The 14384-nt window shown below is 38.2% G+C and overlaps 1 protein-coding gene across 2 annotated transcripts in view; it reads right to left on the bottom strand.

Annotated features, from left to right (window-relative positions):
* parga (poly (ADP-ribose) glycohydrolase a) overlaps positions 1-14384 on the bottom strand; it is a 204259-nt gene that overhangs the window by 31381 nt on the left and 158494 nt on the right. For both annotated transcript variants that reach the window (XM_043679037.2, XM_087982399.1), the window contains exons 14-15: positions 11898-11976; positions 6592-6700 (exon numbers count right to left, since the gene is read on the bottom strand). In XM_043679037.2, the coding sequence (XP_043534972.2) occupies positions 6592-6700; positions 11898-11976 (188 nt within the window). The remainder of the gene's footprint in view (positions 1-6591; positions 6701-11897; positions 11977-14384) is intronic.

Raw genomic sequence — 14384 nt, 5'->3', positions numbered from 1 at the left:
ACATTCCACAGGCAGAAATAGAAGGAAAAAAAGGACCCTATAACCTTCTTTAATCTCTTTTAATCTGTTTGATAACTTTATCTTTTTAGATTTATTTCTAGAAACTCAGACATTTTTGCATTTAGAGAATCATAACAGAATGATTTTCTGGGAGTGATACTGTACAACATTTTACAGTAAAGCAACATAGCATCAAATCAGTTAACATCAAAGCTCAATTAACATTACCCTGACACTATTACAGTAGCTGTAATATATTTATCAGAATACTGCATCTTAAAATTCCATATTTTATGGCCTAGACAATTAAATTGGACAGTATCAAAGGTTTAATTTTTAACCGTCATTGCATCAATAGAACCAAGCAGGGTAACGCTGACTTTATATATTAGATAGTTGCTTCAAACAATAGCAACATTTTTACCTTTGCAATCTCAAATTGCTATTTTGCTCTTCAGTGATGCCTGAACTACTGTACTAAATGTGTACAATACATTTCATTTGCTCTAGATATGGTGAAAATTATCGAGAGAAACTCTGAAATTAGGCAATCAGCAACTCTTCAACTACATAAGTTGCTGTAATGGTGTGACACCTGCACCTGAAAACCTTCAGCAACTCAGAATATAGTTCTACAATGGCCATACCCTTGTTAGAATATTGCTTCAAGAATAAATACTCAACTGGTGAGAAATTGATCTTTTTCTTTCCCAATGAAGAATCTAAAGCCAGCATTGGTTATTCAATTCCTAGCATACATAAAGCTGACTGGTAAGGCACAAATAACTTAATATTAAGCCATAAACTACTTATTTTGCTCAGATGTCATCTGACATTAACAAAATTTCTCACTAATTGTCAGTATTTGTACATCAATCACAACTGCACTGAACAAAGCTGTAGTCAGAAATAACACCATGGGTCAGTTTGACTGATCTCAGTAATCAAGGCAAAAGTGCCAATTGAATGGCTCTGAATAGGGAGATTAGAGTGCAGCAGGAAGCTATGACACTTTCAAAGGTCTTGGAAAGAAAAAGAACATTCAAATTTTGGACAGTGAAGGGGCTGTGGTTATTCTTGGTGTCTGCCTTACTTCAATGTCAGCACTCAAAGTTAAGTCTTACTCTAGAAACTCAAGGTGGACACTTTGATTGATACTGAACTACAATGGGAGGACTGCACCATCAGAGGTATCATCTTTTGGGTGAGACATTACAATAAGGCCTTATCTTCCCCCTAAGGTGGGCTATTTTAAGAACTGCAGGGTAGTTTCATTAATGCCCTGGCCAACATATATCCCTTAACATCTGCTAATCTGGTATGTGTGGCACTTTGCAGTACAATTCAAGAGTATACACACTTCAAAATACTTCATTGCTGTGAACCACATTTGGATTTTCTGAGTTTAGGAGAAAGTGAGGACTGCAGATGCTGGAGATCACAGCTGAAAAATGTGTTGCTGGAAAAGCGCAGCAGGTCAGGCAGCATCCAAGGAGCAGGAGAAGCGACATTTCAGGCATTCCTGAAGAAGGGCTCATGCCCGAAACGTCGATTCTCCTGCTCCTTGGATTCTGCCTGACCTGCTGCGCTTTTCCAGCAACACATTTTTCAGTTCTATCCTGAGTTTATCACACCTATGATATAGAGGCAGATCTATACTTCTTTTCTAGTTGGAGAATAATGGCAGTGGTTTTGGAAAATGTAGGGACTCAGCAAGAAGATGGTAATAGGTCAATGATATCAGTGAAAACAGATTCACCGCATAGAACAGATGCTATTTTGGTAAAAGAGGGTTGCCTATTCTTTTATGAAAAGATATAGTGAAAAAGACATTGCTTGGATGAAAAAAAAACAATTTTAGTTTTAGTTTCACACTGTACTAGCAAATCCAACATAGTCAATTTCCATCCAACAGTAAAGTGATAGAAAGGGTCAGCAACAGTGCTATCAAGCAACAATTGCTTAGCAAAACCTAGTCACTGATGCTCAGTTTGGGTACGTCCAGAGCCACTCAACTTCTGAACTTATTACAGAATTGGTTCAAGAACAGACAAAAGAACTGAACTCCAGAGTTGAGGAGAGAGATTGCCCTTGACATCAAGGCTGCATTTGATTGAGAGTAGGATCAAGGTGTTCTAACAGAACTACATTCAAAGGGAATCACAGGGAAAACTCTCCATTCTCTGGAGTTTTAAATTAGCACAATGAAAGATGGCTGCGGTTATTGAAGGTTTAGTCATCTCAGCTCAGGGACATCACCACAAGAATTCCTCAGGGTGGTGTCCAAGACTCAAATGTCTTCAACTGCTTCATCAATGACTTCATCTCCTTCATAAGAACAGAAGTGAGGATGTACACTAATAAGTGCACAATACTCAGCATCATTCAAGACTGCTCAGATACTGATGCAATTTATGTCCAATGTAGCAAAACCTGGAAAATATCCAGACATGGGCAGACCTGGGATTCCTGAAGAAGGGCTTATGCCCGAAACGTCGATTCTCCTGTTCCTTGGATGCTGCCAGACCTGCTGCGCTTTTCCAGCAACACATTTTCAGCTCTGGGCTGACAATTAGCAAGTAATATTCTTGCCACACAAGTACAGGTAGACGATCCTTTATCTGAAATGCTCGGGACCAGCTGTTTTTCGGAATTCAGAATTTTTCGGTTTTCAGAATAAGTGACAGTTTAATGGTGAAATTTTTAAAAATCTTACCAGAGGAGCAGGCTTCTAAATGAAAATGGGCCATAGCTGCTTGAGCACGCCCCCCACCCAGCCCCAAACATCGTATCTGAGTGGTACGTATTGAATGGATGTCGACTTGGGGGTGTTCATGGAGAAACCCCAGGCTTGTCGGTGCTTGGCCACATCCCTCCCCCCATGGTGCATCTGAGTACATGCTTGCATGCCAAATAACCTTGTTAATGAGAAACAAACTCACAAAAAAAACTTTGGATTTCAGAGCTTTTTGGATGTTCAGATAAAGGACCTTTTACCTGTACCACACTATCATCTCCTTAAAAAAAAACTAATCATCATAGTTTAACGTTCAATGGCATTACCATCACTAAATTCCCCATTATCAACATCGTGGAGGCTATCATTGACTAGAAATTGAATAGGACTAGCCATATCAATACAGCAAGAGGCTAGGAATCCTGCAGCAAGTGACTCACCTTTCCAAAATCATTCCACAAGTCACAGATCAGGAGTGGGATGGAACAGTCCACACTTCCCTGAAGTTACAGCAATATTCAAGCTCAACACCATCCAGCATAAAGCAACTTGCTTGTTGAGAACCATATCCACGAACATTCACTCCCTCCACCATGGAAACATAATATCTACAAGATGCACTACAGAGATGCACAAATACTCCTTCAAACCCATGGCCACTACCGTTTAGGAGGACAACGGCAGCAGATACATGAGAACACCACCATCTCTAACATCTTCTCCAAACTATTAACCGTCTTATGCAGAAATATATTGCTCTTCTTTCATTACCACTGTGCCAAAATCCTGAAACATGCTCCATAGCATCAAGCACCTACTCAAAATGTACTGAATCAATTCAATGAGGTTGCTCCTCATCACCTTCTCAAGTACCTTTAAAAATGGGTAATGCATGTTTGTCCAGCCAGCAAAGTCCAACTTAAGGAAGGAATTTTAAAAAGTGATACATTGGAAGATTTCAGACAATGGAGGTTCCTCTGGACTCCTCTCAACCTGCTACCTATGATGGGACACAATACTGCACAGCCTTGGATAGGATCTCTTCATGACAGCCTTAAGAGCTACCCAACCTTAGTGCCTCTCACTGACTTTTCCTTTTTCCTTAATGGTTTGTAAAACATACCATGTGCAGATACTGTAAAGTGGGATCTTGAAATTATCAAGTCAGATTTATAACTCGACAATTATTCAAGAACAGAAAAGGTCAAAAACTGCAAAAGTAACAAGATCTACGTATCCTTTACAACTCAAAGGTTGCTTGCCCACAAAATCGTAAACATTGAAAGGAAGCCCAAACACAGCTTAGTCTAGGAGTAAGTTTCAATGAAGTTCCCTCTGGCTTATCATGCTCTATGCCACAACGCTCTGTCATGCTGTCTTGGAAGAAAGAAAATGTACAGTTAGAGTGAGCTAGAGTTAGTGAGTAATGACCCTGTGAGTGAGAGTTGGCAGAGAAAAAAATGATGGCACTTATCCTTGCAGAGCACAGGAAATGACTAACCTTCTTCCAACACTACTATTATTGGAAAATAAAGAGCATGAAAGCATGGGAAGGGTTAAAGCATGAATACCACTGGTGATTTGTTGGAAGGCTTCCATGGAATGCAGGATGGGATAAGAATAGTGGAATGCTCTTACACCAATTAGCAGAGTAAAGTTGAGGCTGAAAGGTCACTACGGCGAGATGAGATAACACAGTTAGCAAAGTTAGCCTCGCCTGCTAAACATCATTATGGCAGAATCTGGACAATAGGTATTTGGGACATGACATTAAATATCTAATTAGTAGGTTAGTAGAGTCACCTTGAGACAGGAGACTATTGTAATAGATGGAATAGCTAAGTATCTAATCGTGACAGGTTAGTCTGGAATGGAAGATCACTGTAGCAGAAGTGATAATAAATATCTAATCATGACATTAGGAAAATATTAAGTAGGGTCTGGAATGAAAAACCATTGTTGCAAAAGCTCACACTAAATATCTAATCGTGACATTAGAATAACATTAAATAGAATTTAGGAAAAGCTATGGGGCACAACCAAAGAGATAATGGGAACTAACACCACTGGTTTATTGTGTATTTAGAGTGAGATACTTTTGATTAACATAGTTGGACATGCTGATAAGCTAACAGAAACATTATAAAAATGATATAAAAAAAAACCACGGACCCGGAGGTTCGTGGGCATTTGAGAATCTGCTTTCTGAGTGTCACGGTTTTTTGTTTGCAAATAAAAGACCTACTTCTTGAAGAACTCTGTCTCCTGGTGATTCTCAACATTTTCTCCACGACACTATTCATTCTGTTGTAATGCAGGACACAGCAACAAACTGGGCTGCTGTGTGTGTTCAGGCTAGCCGAGTCTGGTTTGGCAGTCTGCAGACAAAAGAATGGCCCTCCCCATCACCAGTTCATTCAACAGCACGTGCAGGCCCCTGTCTGCAAAGTGGGAGCCAAGTTTTCTTTATAAGCAATTTCCTCATTCATCATCAATGTGCAGAGAATAGTTTCAGGCTTGCATTATCTGATGTGGTGTGCAGCTGACCTTACAATCTGGCACCAGCATCATGAAAGTTAAAAGGTGTGGGCAGTGACTAGCATTTCAACCTCTCCAGCTGAAGAGACCAGATGAATAATTAACAAGATGAAGAGTGGAAGATTGCTTGTAAAAACTAACTGAAATGAAGAAAATTCCATCCACAGATTAAGACAATAAAAGAATGAAGGAGATTAGAAATTGTCTTTACAGGATGCCCATTTGCCTTACTAAGTAAGCTCAAATACAGGAAATGTAGAAGCAGGCTGAATGGGTTGGGTGACACGCACACACACACTAGAATTGCATATGAGGCAATCCATTTTACTGAATTTGTTTTGCCAGGGATGTGTTTATAGGATGGAACAGTTACTTAAATAATCTATTATTCTGTAAAGTTTTCCACAGCATTAAGATATTCCAATTTCTTTTTTCTTTTGCTGTATGTTAACTATCGTGCATGAATAAAATATATTTAGCTTCAAGACTGGTAGTTCAACCAATCGAATTGCATCTAGAATACAACGTCTGGCACTTTAAAAAAAGAAAACATTAGGGTCTAAGCTATCTTATTAATATATTTCGAGGGTTTGGTCTAGTCCATAACAGGATCTATCTAGTATCAGATTCCTTATACACTCATGTATAATTCTTCTATGTGGAATTGGGGAATAATCTAAAGATTTGTTTCTGTAATGGCATTTGTGTTTTGTTTTAACACAAAGGGAGACTGATATTTTGATTAATTATTTATATTGGTTAGCTTTGTTGCGTTTTTTGTTAAATTTATTGCTATTCCATATTAATACCATAAATTTTACTTCCCAACTTGAAGTTTTTTTTAGAATTAGGCAATTAGGTTGATATAGCCACGGAGAAAACACTTCCATAGATGTATTTTTGTTCATCTTAAAATTTCATTTTAATTATATCAGTAGAAGGCGCTGTTCAAAAGAGTGGACAATTATATGATTGCAACTGAACTGAAAACCAAACCAATGGCCTTATATGTTTACCTCGTTTGTCAAAAACAACGCAGAATAAACATCTTTCCATTAATGTCATTGGGGTTTTCAGTCACCTGCTTTCTAACAAAACACTACATTTAATCAGTGTTCCAAAGGATTTGACTTTCTTTTTGAAAAGAAAACCCTTCACAGAAGTACCAACACTCATTTGCATCTATTTTGAAATCCAAATTCCAAAAGTGGCTTTGATATATCTAATTATACACCTTGTGATAACCATTGTAAGGTTAAACAGCAGTAACTTACTTCAGAATATCAGAATGCAGAAAATCAAGTCAAAACACTCACCTTATTAATTTCTCGTTTTAAACTGCATGGAGAAAACTGATCTAAGTAACGTCTCAAAGGTAATGCATCGATAGCTACAATTTCTGTGTTGCACCTCTGCCAAGCATCTCTGTATAAATTTAAGCAGGAGATCCTTCTTTAAAACTTCTATTTATATAACATCTTTAACATTTTAAAACATCAAAAGAGACTCACAATAGTATTATCAAATAAAATTTAATACTGAGCCATTTACGGAGATATCGGAGCAGACCAAAGTTTGGTCAAAGAGGCAGATTTCAGCAGTGTTTTAAAAGAGTCAAAGAAAAGGTAGAATTGCGGAGTTTGGGTATGGAGTTCTAGAACCTGGCAGTTGAAGACACAATTATCAACGTTAGAAGGATTAAAATCACAGATACTCTGGTGGCCAGAAATGGAGAGTAGGACTAGAGGAGATGACAGAACAATCCAAGGTTCATTTTAAGTACAAGATAAATTTGAAGTGATGAATAATAATATTCCTGAATATAATAGGAATGAATAATTAGAAGTTTTGGCTATTTTCTTTAAAGCATTGACAATCTGCTAAAAATTGTAGTTGATGATCAGCAAAACAATGAAACTATGAAAAAATCTTGTTTTTTTTTCCAAAAACACCAATGACAAAGAATTCTATTTTACGAGTACGGTGATTAATTAATTTTCATTCATTCAACCTTTGTACAAAATGCAAGTATGAGAAAAAGACTTCATTAAATTTAAATGATTACATGGAACTACACCTATATTGGAGTTTTAGATATTAAAAACAATTCCCATTTTCTCTTGGTCAAAAACTAAAACAGAACAAAGAAAATGTGTTATCATTTCAGTATAAATTAAACAATCAGCAGGGTACTGAAAGACCTTGCTTCAATTGTACCATTATCTAAGCAGTCAAAGAGTAGCTACATCAGATGAAGGCAGCTTAGCAACAAATTTCACAATTTGAAATAACTCTTCAACTCAAGCCTTAAAACTTTTGACATAAATGAAGATTTGAGCTCACTGAACCACAACATTATAGTTAACATTTTTGTTTACTTTAAAATTTTATAAAATACAGGAGTTATTCGCTTCTAAAATGCAGTTTCATCCAAGGGCAGACAGACAAGCTATTTCAGGCAACTTATTAATGCTTCTCAATGAGAATGATCTTCCTGAGCCTTTTCTTCAGGAAATGCTTATTTTCTCCAGTCCAGTCCAAAGCCATTAAAAAGGGCAGCAAGATAATCTTGTTGAATGTCCATCCCTTTTACATGGATTCACTCAGAAACAGCGACTGGACACATGCAAATGCACGAAGTCAAACCTACTAGACCATGGAAACAAACCCTTAGGCCCAACCAGTCATGTCGATCATAATCCCAAACTAAACCAGTCCCACGTGCCTGTGTTTGGCCCATATCCCTCCAAACATTTCTTATTCATGTACTTAGGCTTTTAAACACTGTAATTTATGCACATCCACCACCTCTTCTGATAGTTTATTCCAGACGTGAACCACTCTGTCTCAGAAAGTTGCTTCTCATGTCCTTTTTAAATCTTTTGCCTCTTGCCATAAAAATATGCCTGCTAGTCTTGAAATCTCCCATCCGAGGGAGATTTACACACCTGCTACTCACCCTAACTATACCCCTTGTGATTTTATAAACCTCCAAATGGTCACCCCTCAGCCTCCTATGCTCCAGTGAAAAAAGGTCCCAGCCTACCCTGCCTCTCCTTACAACTCAAACCTTCCATTCCCAGTAACACCCTGGTAAATCTCTTCTGAACCCTTTACAGCTTAATAATATCCTTCCTAGAACAGGGTGATCAGAACTGGTTATAGTACTCCAGAAGAGGCTTCACGAGTACCCTCTACAACCTCAACGTGACACCCATTTCCGATATCAAAGGTCTGAGCAATGAAGGCAAGCATGCTAAATGCCTTCTTAACCACCTGTCTCATGATTCCTGAAGAAGGGCTTATTCTCCTGTTCCTTGAATGCTGCCTGACCTGCTGCGCTTTTCCAGCAACACATTTTCAGCTCTGTCTACATGAGACACAAACTTCAAAATATTATGTACCTGAACCCTTGGGTCTCCCTGTTCTACAACTTTGCCCAAAGCCCTACTTTTAACTGTATAAGTCCTGCCCTTGTTTACTGTCAAAATGCCATACCTCACACTTATCCAAATAAACTCCATCTCCATTCCTCAGCCTACTGATCCAATTGATCAAGATCACTTTGTAATCTTAGATAACTGGTCTACGATACTGCCAATTCTGGTGTCATCCACGAACTTGCTAAGCATGCCTTCCATATTCTCATTTAAATCATTTATATAAGTGACAAACAACAGTGGACACAACACCTCGGTCACAGGCCTCCAGTCTGAAAAACGAACCTTCACCACCACACTCTCTCCTGCCCATCAAGCCATTTTGCATCCAACTGGCAAGACCACTGAATTTGGTGATCTATCTTTACTATTTAGTCTACCATGCAGAACCTTGTCAAAGGCTTTACTAAACTCCAAGTAAACAATGTTTACCACTCTGCCCTCATCAATCTTCTTGGTTGCTTTCTCAAAAAATTCAAACAAATTTGTGAGAAATGATTTCTTGTACAAAATCATGTGGACTATCTCTAATCATTCCTTGCCTCTCCAAACACATATAAATTCTATCTTTCAGAATTACCTTCTTTACCCACCACTGAAGTCAGATGCACAGGTCTACAGACTTTTCCTTACATCCCTTCTTAAACAACGGCACAACACAGCAACTCTCCAGTCATCTGGCACCTCACCCTTATTACAGAGGATACAAATATTTCTGCAACGGTCCTTGCAATTTCCTTTCTAGCTTCCCACAACATCCTGGGATACATTAGATTAGGTCCAGGAGATTTAGCCACCTTCATATTTTCTAAGACTTTCACCACTTTCTCTTCTATAATGTGACTGGTTTTCACAACAACAATACTTATTTCCCCGAGTTCTCTAGGCTCCATTTCTTTCTCCAAAGTAAAAATTGATGGAAAACAACTCTGGCTCTAGTTGCTCTCTTGCTCTTAACATACTTGTAGAATCTCTTTGGATTATCATTAACCTTATGTGCCAACCTACGTTAATAGCCCTCTTTGCCTTAAGAATGCCCCTAAACCCCTTATACTATTCAATAGATTCATTGGAACGCAGTTGTCTGTGTATAATATATGATTTTTCTTTTATTCTTGACTAGAACCTCAATATCTTAACTCATCTATTCTTCTCTAACCCTACCAGCCGTACCATTCATTCTAACAGAAACATAATGACTCTGAACTCTTGTTTTCACAATTTTGAACAATCTAATCCAATCAAACTTTTTAAAGTTCTTGTCTCATATCATATCATTAAAGTTATTAATTGGAGTGAGGCAAATTTTAACTTTAATGGAAGGTTTATCCTTTTCCAAAATTATTTTAAAATTAATAGAAGTATTATCACTAGACCTAAAGTGCTCCCCTACTACCACTTCAGTCAGAGAAGGTTAAGTTTTGCTCCTTCTCTCGGATGAACATTCACATATTGTTTAAAATAAGTCTTGTACACATTTCACAAATTCTTCACCACTCAAACCTTTGACTGCAACTACCATAGCATTAATGTTTGGAAATTTAAAAATCACTTATTACAATCTTATTATTCTTACATACATCTGAGAACTCTCTGCATATTTGTTCCTTAATTCCCTCTTGACTATTGGGAGGCCTACAGTACAATCCTATCAAGGTGATCAGTCCTTTCTTATTTCTAATTTCAACCCATATATTTCCACGGTACAAATTTTTAGAAATATCTTCTCTAATTACCGCAGTAATGTTTTCCTTAATCAAAAATGACACTCCCTAAAAGAAAACTGAATGAGAGGTTCTTGGGTTGCTGTTTCAATTTCTGGTGGGAAGGGATGTTGGCATCGCTACAGAGGGACAGGCAGAAACTACTGTTTAATCCAAAGTTACATGACTTGAAACATTCTCCTGGAATTTTCAATCTCCATCGGGGGATATGTGGCCTGATCTGCAAGACTGACATCGGATCTAAGATTGAGAAGCTTCCACCAGCACTAGGCCTGGTATTGTGAACACCTAAGTTGCAGTTTGAAACCAAACAGCAATTATGAATTGAAAATGATTTTCAGCTGTTAAACTTACAAACTGCAAAAGCAACTTTATTGCTGACATATGAGTTGCATGGCTTGTTCCAGTAAACAATATTACAAACACATCACCTGAGGACATCCTGCTGGGTGATTAGTGCTTAACTCATGCTTATTTTGATCCTGCAAGTTTGTACTGGACAGACACTCAGAATTGATGCTATTTCTACTGATATCTCACCTTGGTAGAATGTATCCTTGTCTCTCAAACTGATCTTTATGTAAAAACAATTCTCTCCCTCTGAAACAGGCTGAATGGATGTTGACTGGAGCCATCTAGTTGTGAAAATGACCTCTTCCATTTTTTCTTTAAGTAGGATACATGATGGTGGTTACCCTGTTTCATTTTTGAGAAGTCCTAAATTCTAATCCTTCTTAATAGTATCAATCCTGCTGTAGGCAGCACTGTGATTGTAATGTAATTTGAATGGTATACAAACTGCTTGAAACTATTGTTGGAGCAGGCTTCTGGTTTACCAGTAGAGATGGGCCTTCTCACAGGTGTAAACTAAAGGTTGTTTGAGATTTGAATGAAAGACTTGTGTTAAGTGTTGGTTTAAAATACTCCACAACACCCTTAGTTGTTAACAGCCAGTGATGGAAGATCCCGGTGTTTCTCTCAAGCATAATTAAAGGGTACCTGAGATACCTGCCCTACAAATCTGGATGGCAGAGAAGAGAGTGTCTACTAATTTATTTCAGTCTTGAAGCAACACAATTATAATAAAGAACCTATCCAAAGTAGGAATCATAGATATGAATGCTAGTCTTGTCACTCATTTACATTAGAACAGTGAGCTTATTTGTTGACTCAGGAAAAGTTTAATTGTTTAAGTAACAAATACGAACAGATTTTCGTACTCAAAGTTAATGAAAAATGAACAGTTAACTTGTAATTATAATGGTGTTCAAAAAAGGTAAGTGTATCATATATATTTGCACTGATAAACAATACAGGTCCTTTAACATCATTCCGAGTATTTTTAGACTAGTGGGCTTTGTTAACCAGCTTCATAAAGCAAGAACACAACAAAAGTTACTTTATAAGAAGCTGACATAATTTGCAAAATAAAATTAAGTTGCACATTTAAACCAATACCTTAGAGTCTTGTCATTGTAGCTCTCCACCCATTTGTACGTATCTGCATAGCCTTCATAGACAGAGTATTGCTCAGTACCTAAAATATACAGACAACATGTTGTAAAATTGCAGCTTTTACCAATGAAAAGCCTTCCTTCCCTACATCAGGCATTCTGGAAATGAGAACAATACTATGCTGAAAGAAAAATACATAAATCTGGAAATATCCAGTAGGCAAGGCAGTTGGCTTGATTTTCAGTCTGATGACCTTTCATCAGAACTGAGAAAAGTTACTACTGCAATAGATTTCAAGTGAAAGGGAAGAGGATGGGAGGAACAACAAAAAAAGGGAAGGTCTATGATAGGATGGAACGTAGAAGAGATTAAATGACAGCAGGGTTAGTGGTGCAAGGCCAAAGAAAATGATTTGGAACAAGAAACAAAAACAAAAGTCCTTTTGCGTCATGTCTGCTCATTAGGAAATGTCCATGGTGCAAATAAACAAATCACTCCCAATACAGTCACTTTATCTGACAAAGGAACAGCACTCTGAAAGCTTGTGATTTCAAATAATTCTGCTGGATTATAACCTTGTGTCGTGAGACTTCAGACTTAGTCCACCGCAGTCCCACTCCGGCACCTCCACATCATTATTCATACCGGATTAAGGAACCATCTTACATACCTATGGGTACCACAAAGGCTGTAATGATTCAATAAAGTGTCACACCACCACCACCTTTTTGATGGCAACTTTGGATACTGAATAAACAATTGTCTCGCCAATGACACTTATATCCCCTGAATAAATAACAAAACTAGACAATCACTTCCAAAACAAACCAACTAAAATCAGGTACATCCTGTTACAAATTTAGAGAAAAATCTGACACGATTTATTATCTGCAGTGTGTGCACTTTGGATACATTTCAGTGATTGAATTTTTCTAAATAATTATGCATACTTACATGCTCAATAAAACACCTGTGGTTTCAACAATTCGTATTTTCTGATCACAATTTATTGTTTCTGATGCAATATCTGCTTGCCACACAATGTTGGCGATAATGTGACTTAGAAGTTTAATGAGCTTTAACAAAAGTAGCATATAAACAAAGAAATGACCATTTCAGAGTCAACAAAAAAGAACTAGCTGTTACATGGTACTGAGAGTTCATACTTGGGTACACTTCACTTTGTGTGTAAATGTATGCATTTACACTGGCCACCGTCTGAGAAAGTTTGATACAAGATACTCCGAATAGACATGTAATTGGACGTCATGAAGGAACAGCACCAGATGCTGAACAACAGAGAGTAGGACCAAGTGGATAGTGAAAATGAGTTGAATGGCCTCTTCTAAGATTCTACAAAAGCAGATGTAGCTGCAGTGCACATTGAGTGATAAGAGGCAAAAGCAAGAATTGGAATAGCATTAAGTGGTTATTCACAGTACAGAAGAACAATGGTCACAGTTGGACTCAGATGGAGAAGTCACAAGCAGAATCTATATTCTTTGCTTCAAATATTGTTCTGGAGGCCAGGTGCTACAGTGGCAACTCCATGTCTATTTAGTAATTCAGTAAGCTATATGAAGTGAAGAAGGCGTTTGGTCTGCTTTCTTTTATTGGTCAGAACATTGAGTACAGGAGTTGAGAGGTCATGTTGCGGCTGTACAGGACATCGGTTAGGCCACTGTTGGAATATTGTGTGCATTTCTGGTCTCCTTCCTATTGGAAAGATGTTGTGAAATTTGAAAGGGTTCAGAAAAGATTTACAAGGATGTTGCCAGGGTTGGAGGATTTGAGCTATAGGGAGAGGCTGAACAGGCTGGGGCTGTTTTCCCAAGAGCGTCTGATGCTGAGGGGTGCCCTAATAGAGGTTTACAGAATTATGAGGGGCATGGATAGGGTAAATAGGCAAAGTCTTTTCCCTGGGGTCAGGGAGTCCAGAACTAAAGGGCATAGGTTTAGGGTGAGAGGGGAAAGATATAAAAGAGACCTAAGGGCTAGAGGGTGGTATATGTATGGAATGAGCTGCCATAGGAAGTGGTGGAGGCTGGTACAATTGCAACATTTAAGAGGCATTTGGATGGGTATATGAATAGGAAGGGTTTGGAGGGATATGGGCCAGGTGCTGACAGGACTAGATTGGGTTGGGATATCTGGACTGCATGGATGGGTTGGACCAAAGGGTCTGTTTCCATGCTGTACATCTCTATGACTCTATAAAAGACGAAAAAATGATAGCAAACTGCAGCTTGAAATTCAGTTGATTTCTGCCCTCTCTTCCACCTCACTCTCTAACAACATTAGCATCAACTAGAGCAGCTTCACCATGATCAGGACTCAAAGGCTGTCTCAGTATAATAATGAAGTGGAGGAGCCGGTGTGGACTGGGGTGGACAAAGTTAAAGATCACACAACACCAGGTTATAATCCAACAGGTTTATTTGGAAGCACTAACATTCGGAGCGCTGCTCCTTCATCAGGCAGCTATGATTT

The sequence above is a fragment of the Chiloscyllium plagiosum genome, unplaced genomic scaffold (assembly GCF_037043375.1).
Source record: "Chiloscyllium plagiosum isolate Xiang-an unplaced genomic scaffold, Cpla_swu_hap1 HiC_scaffold_43, whole genome shotgun sequence".
NCBI classification, from domain to species: Eukaryota; Metazoa; Chordata; class Chondrichthyes; order Orectolobiformes; family Hemiscylliidae; genus Chiloscyllium; species Chiloscyllium plagiosum.
The sequence above is the reverse complement of the archived record's forward strand: the minus strand, read 5'-3'. Positions and strand labels throughout refer to the sequence as shown.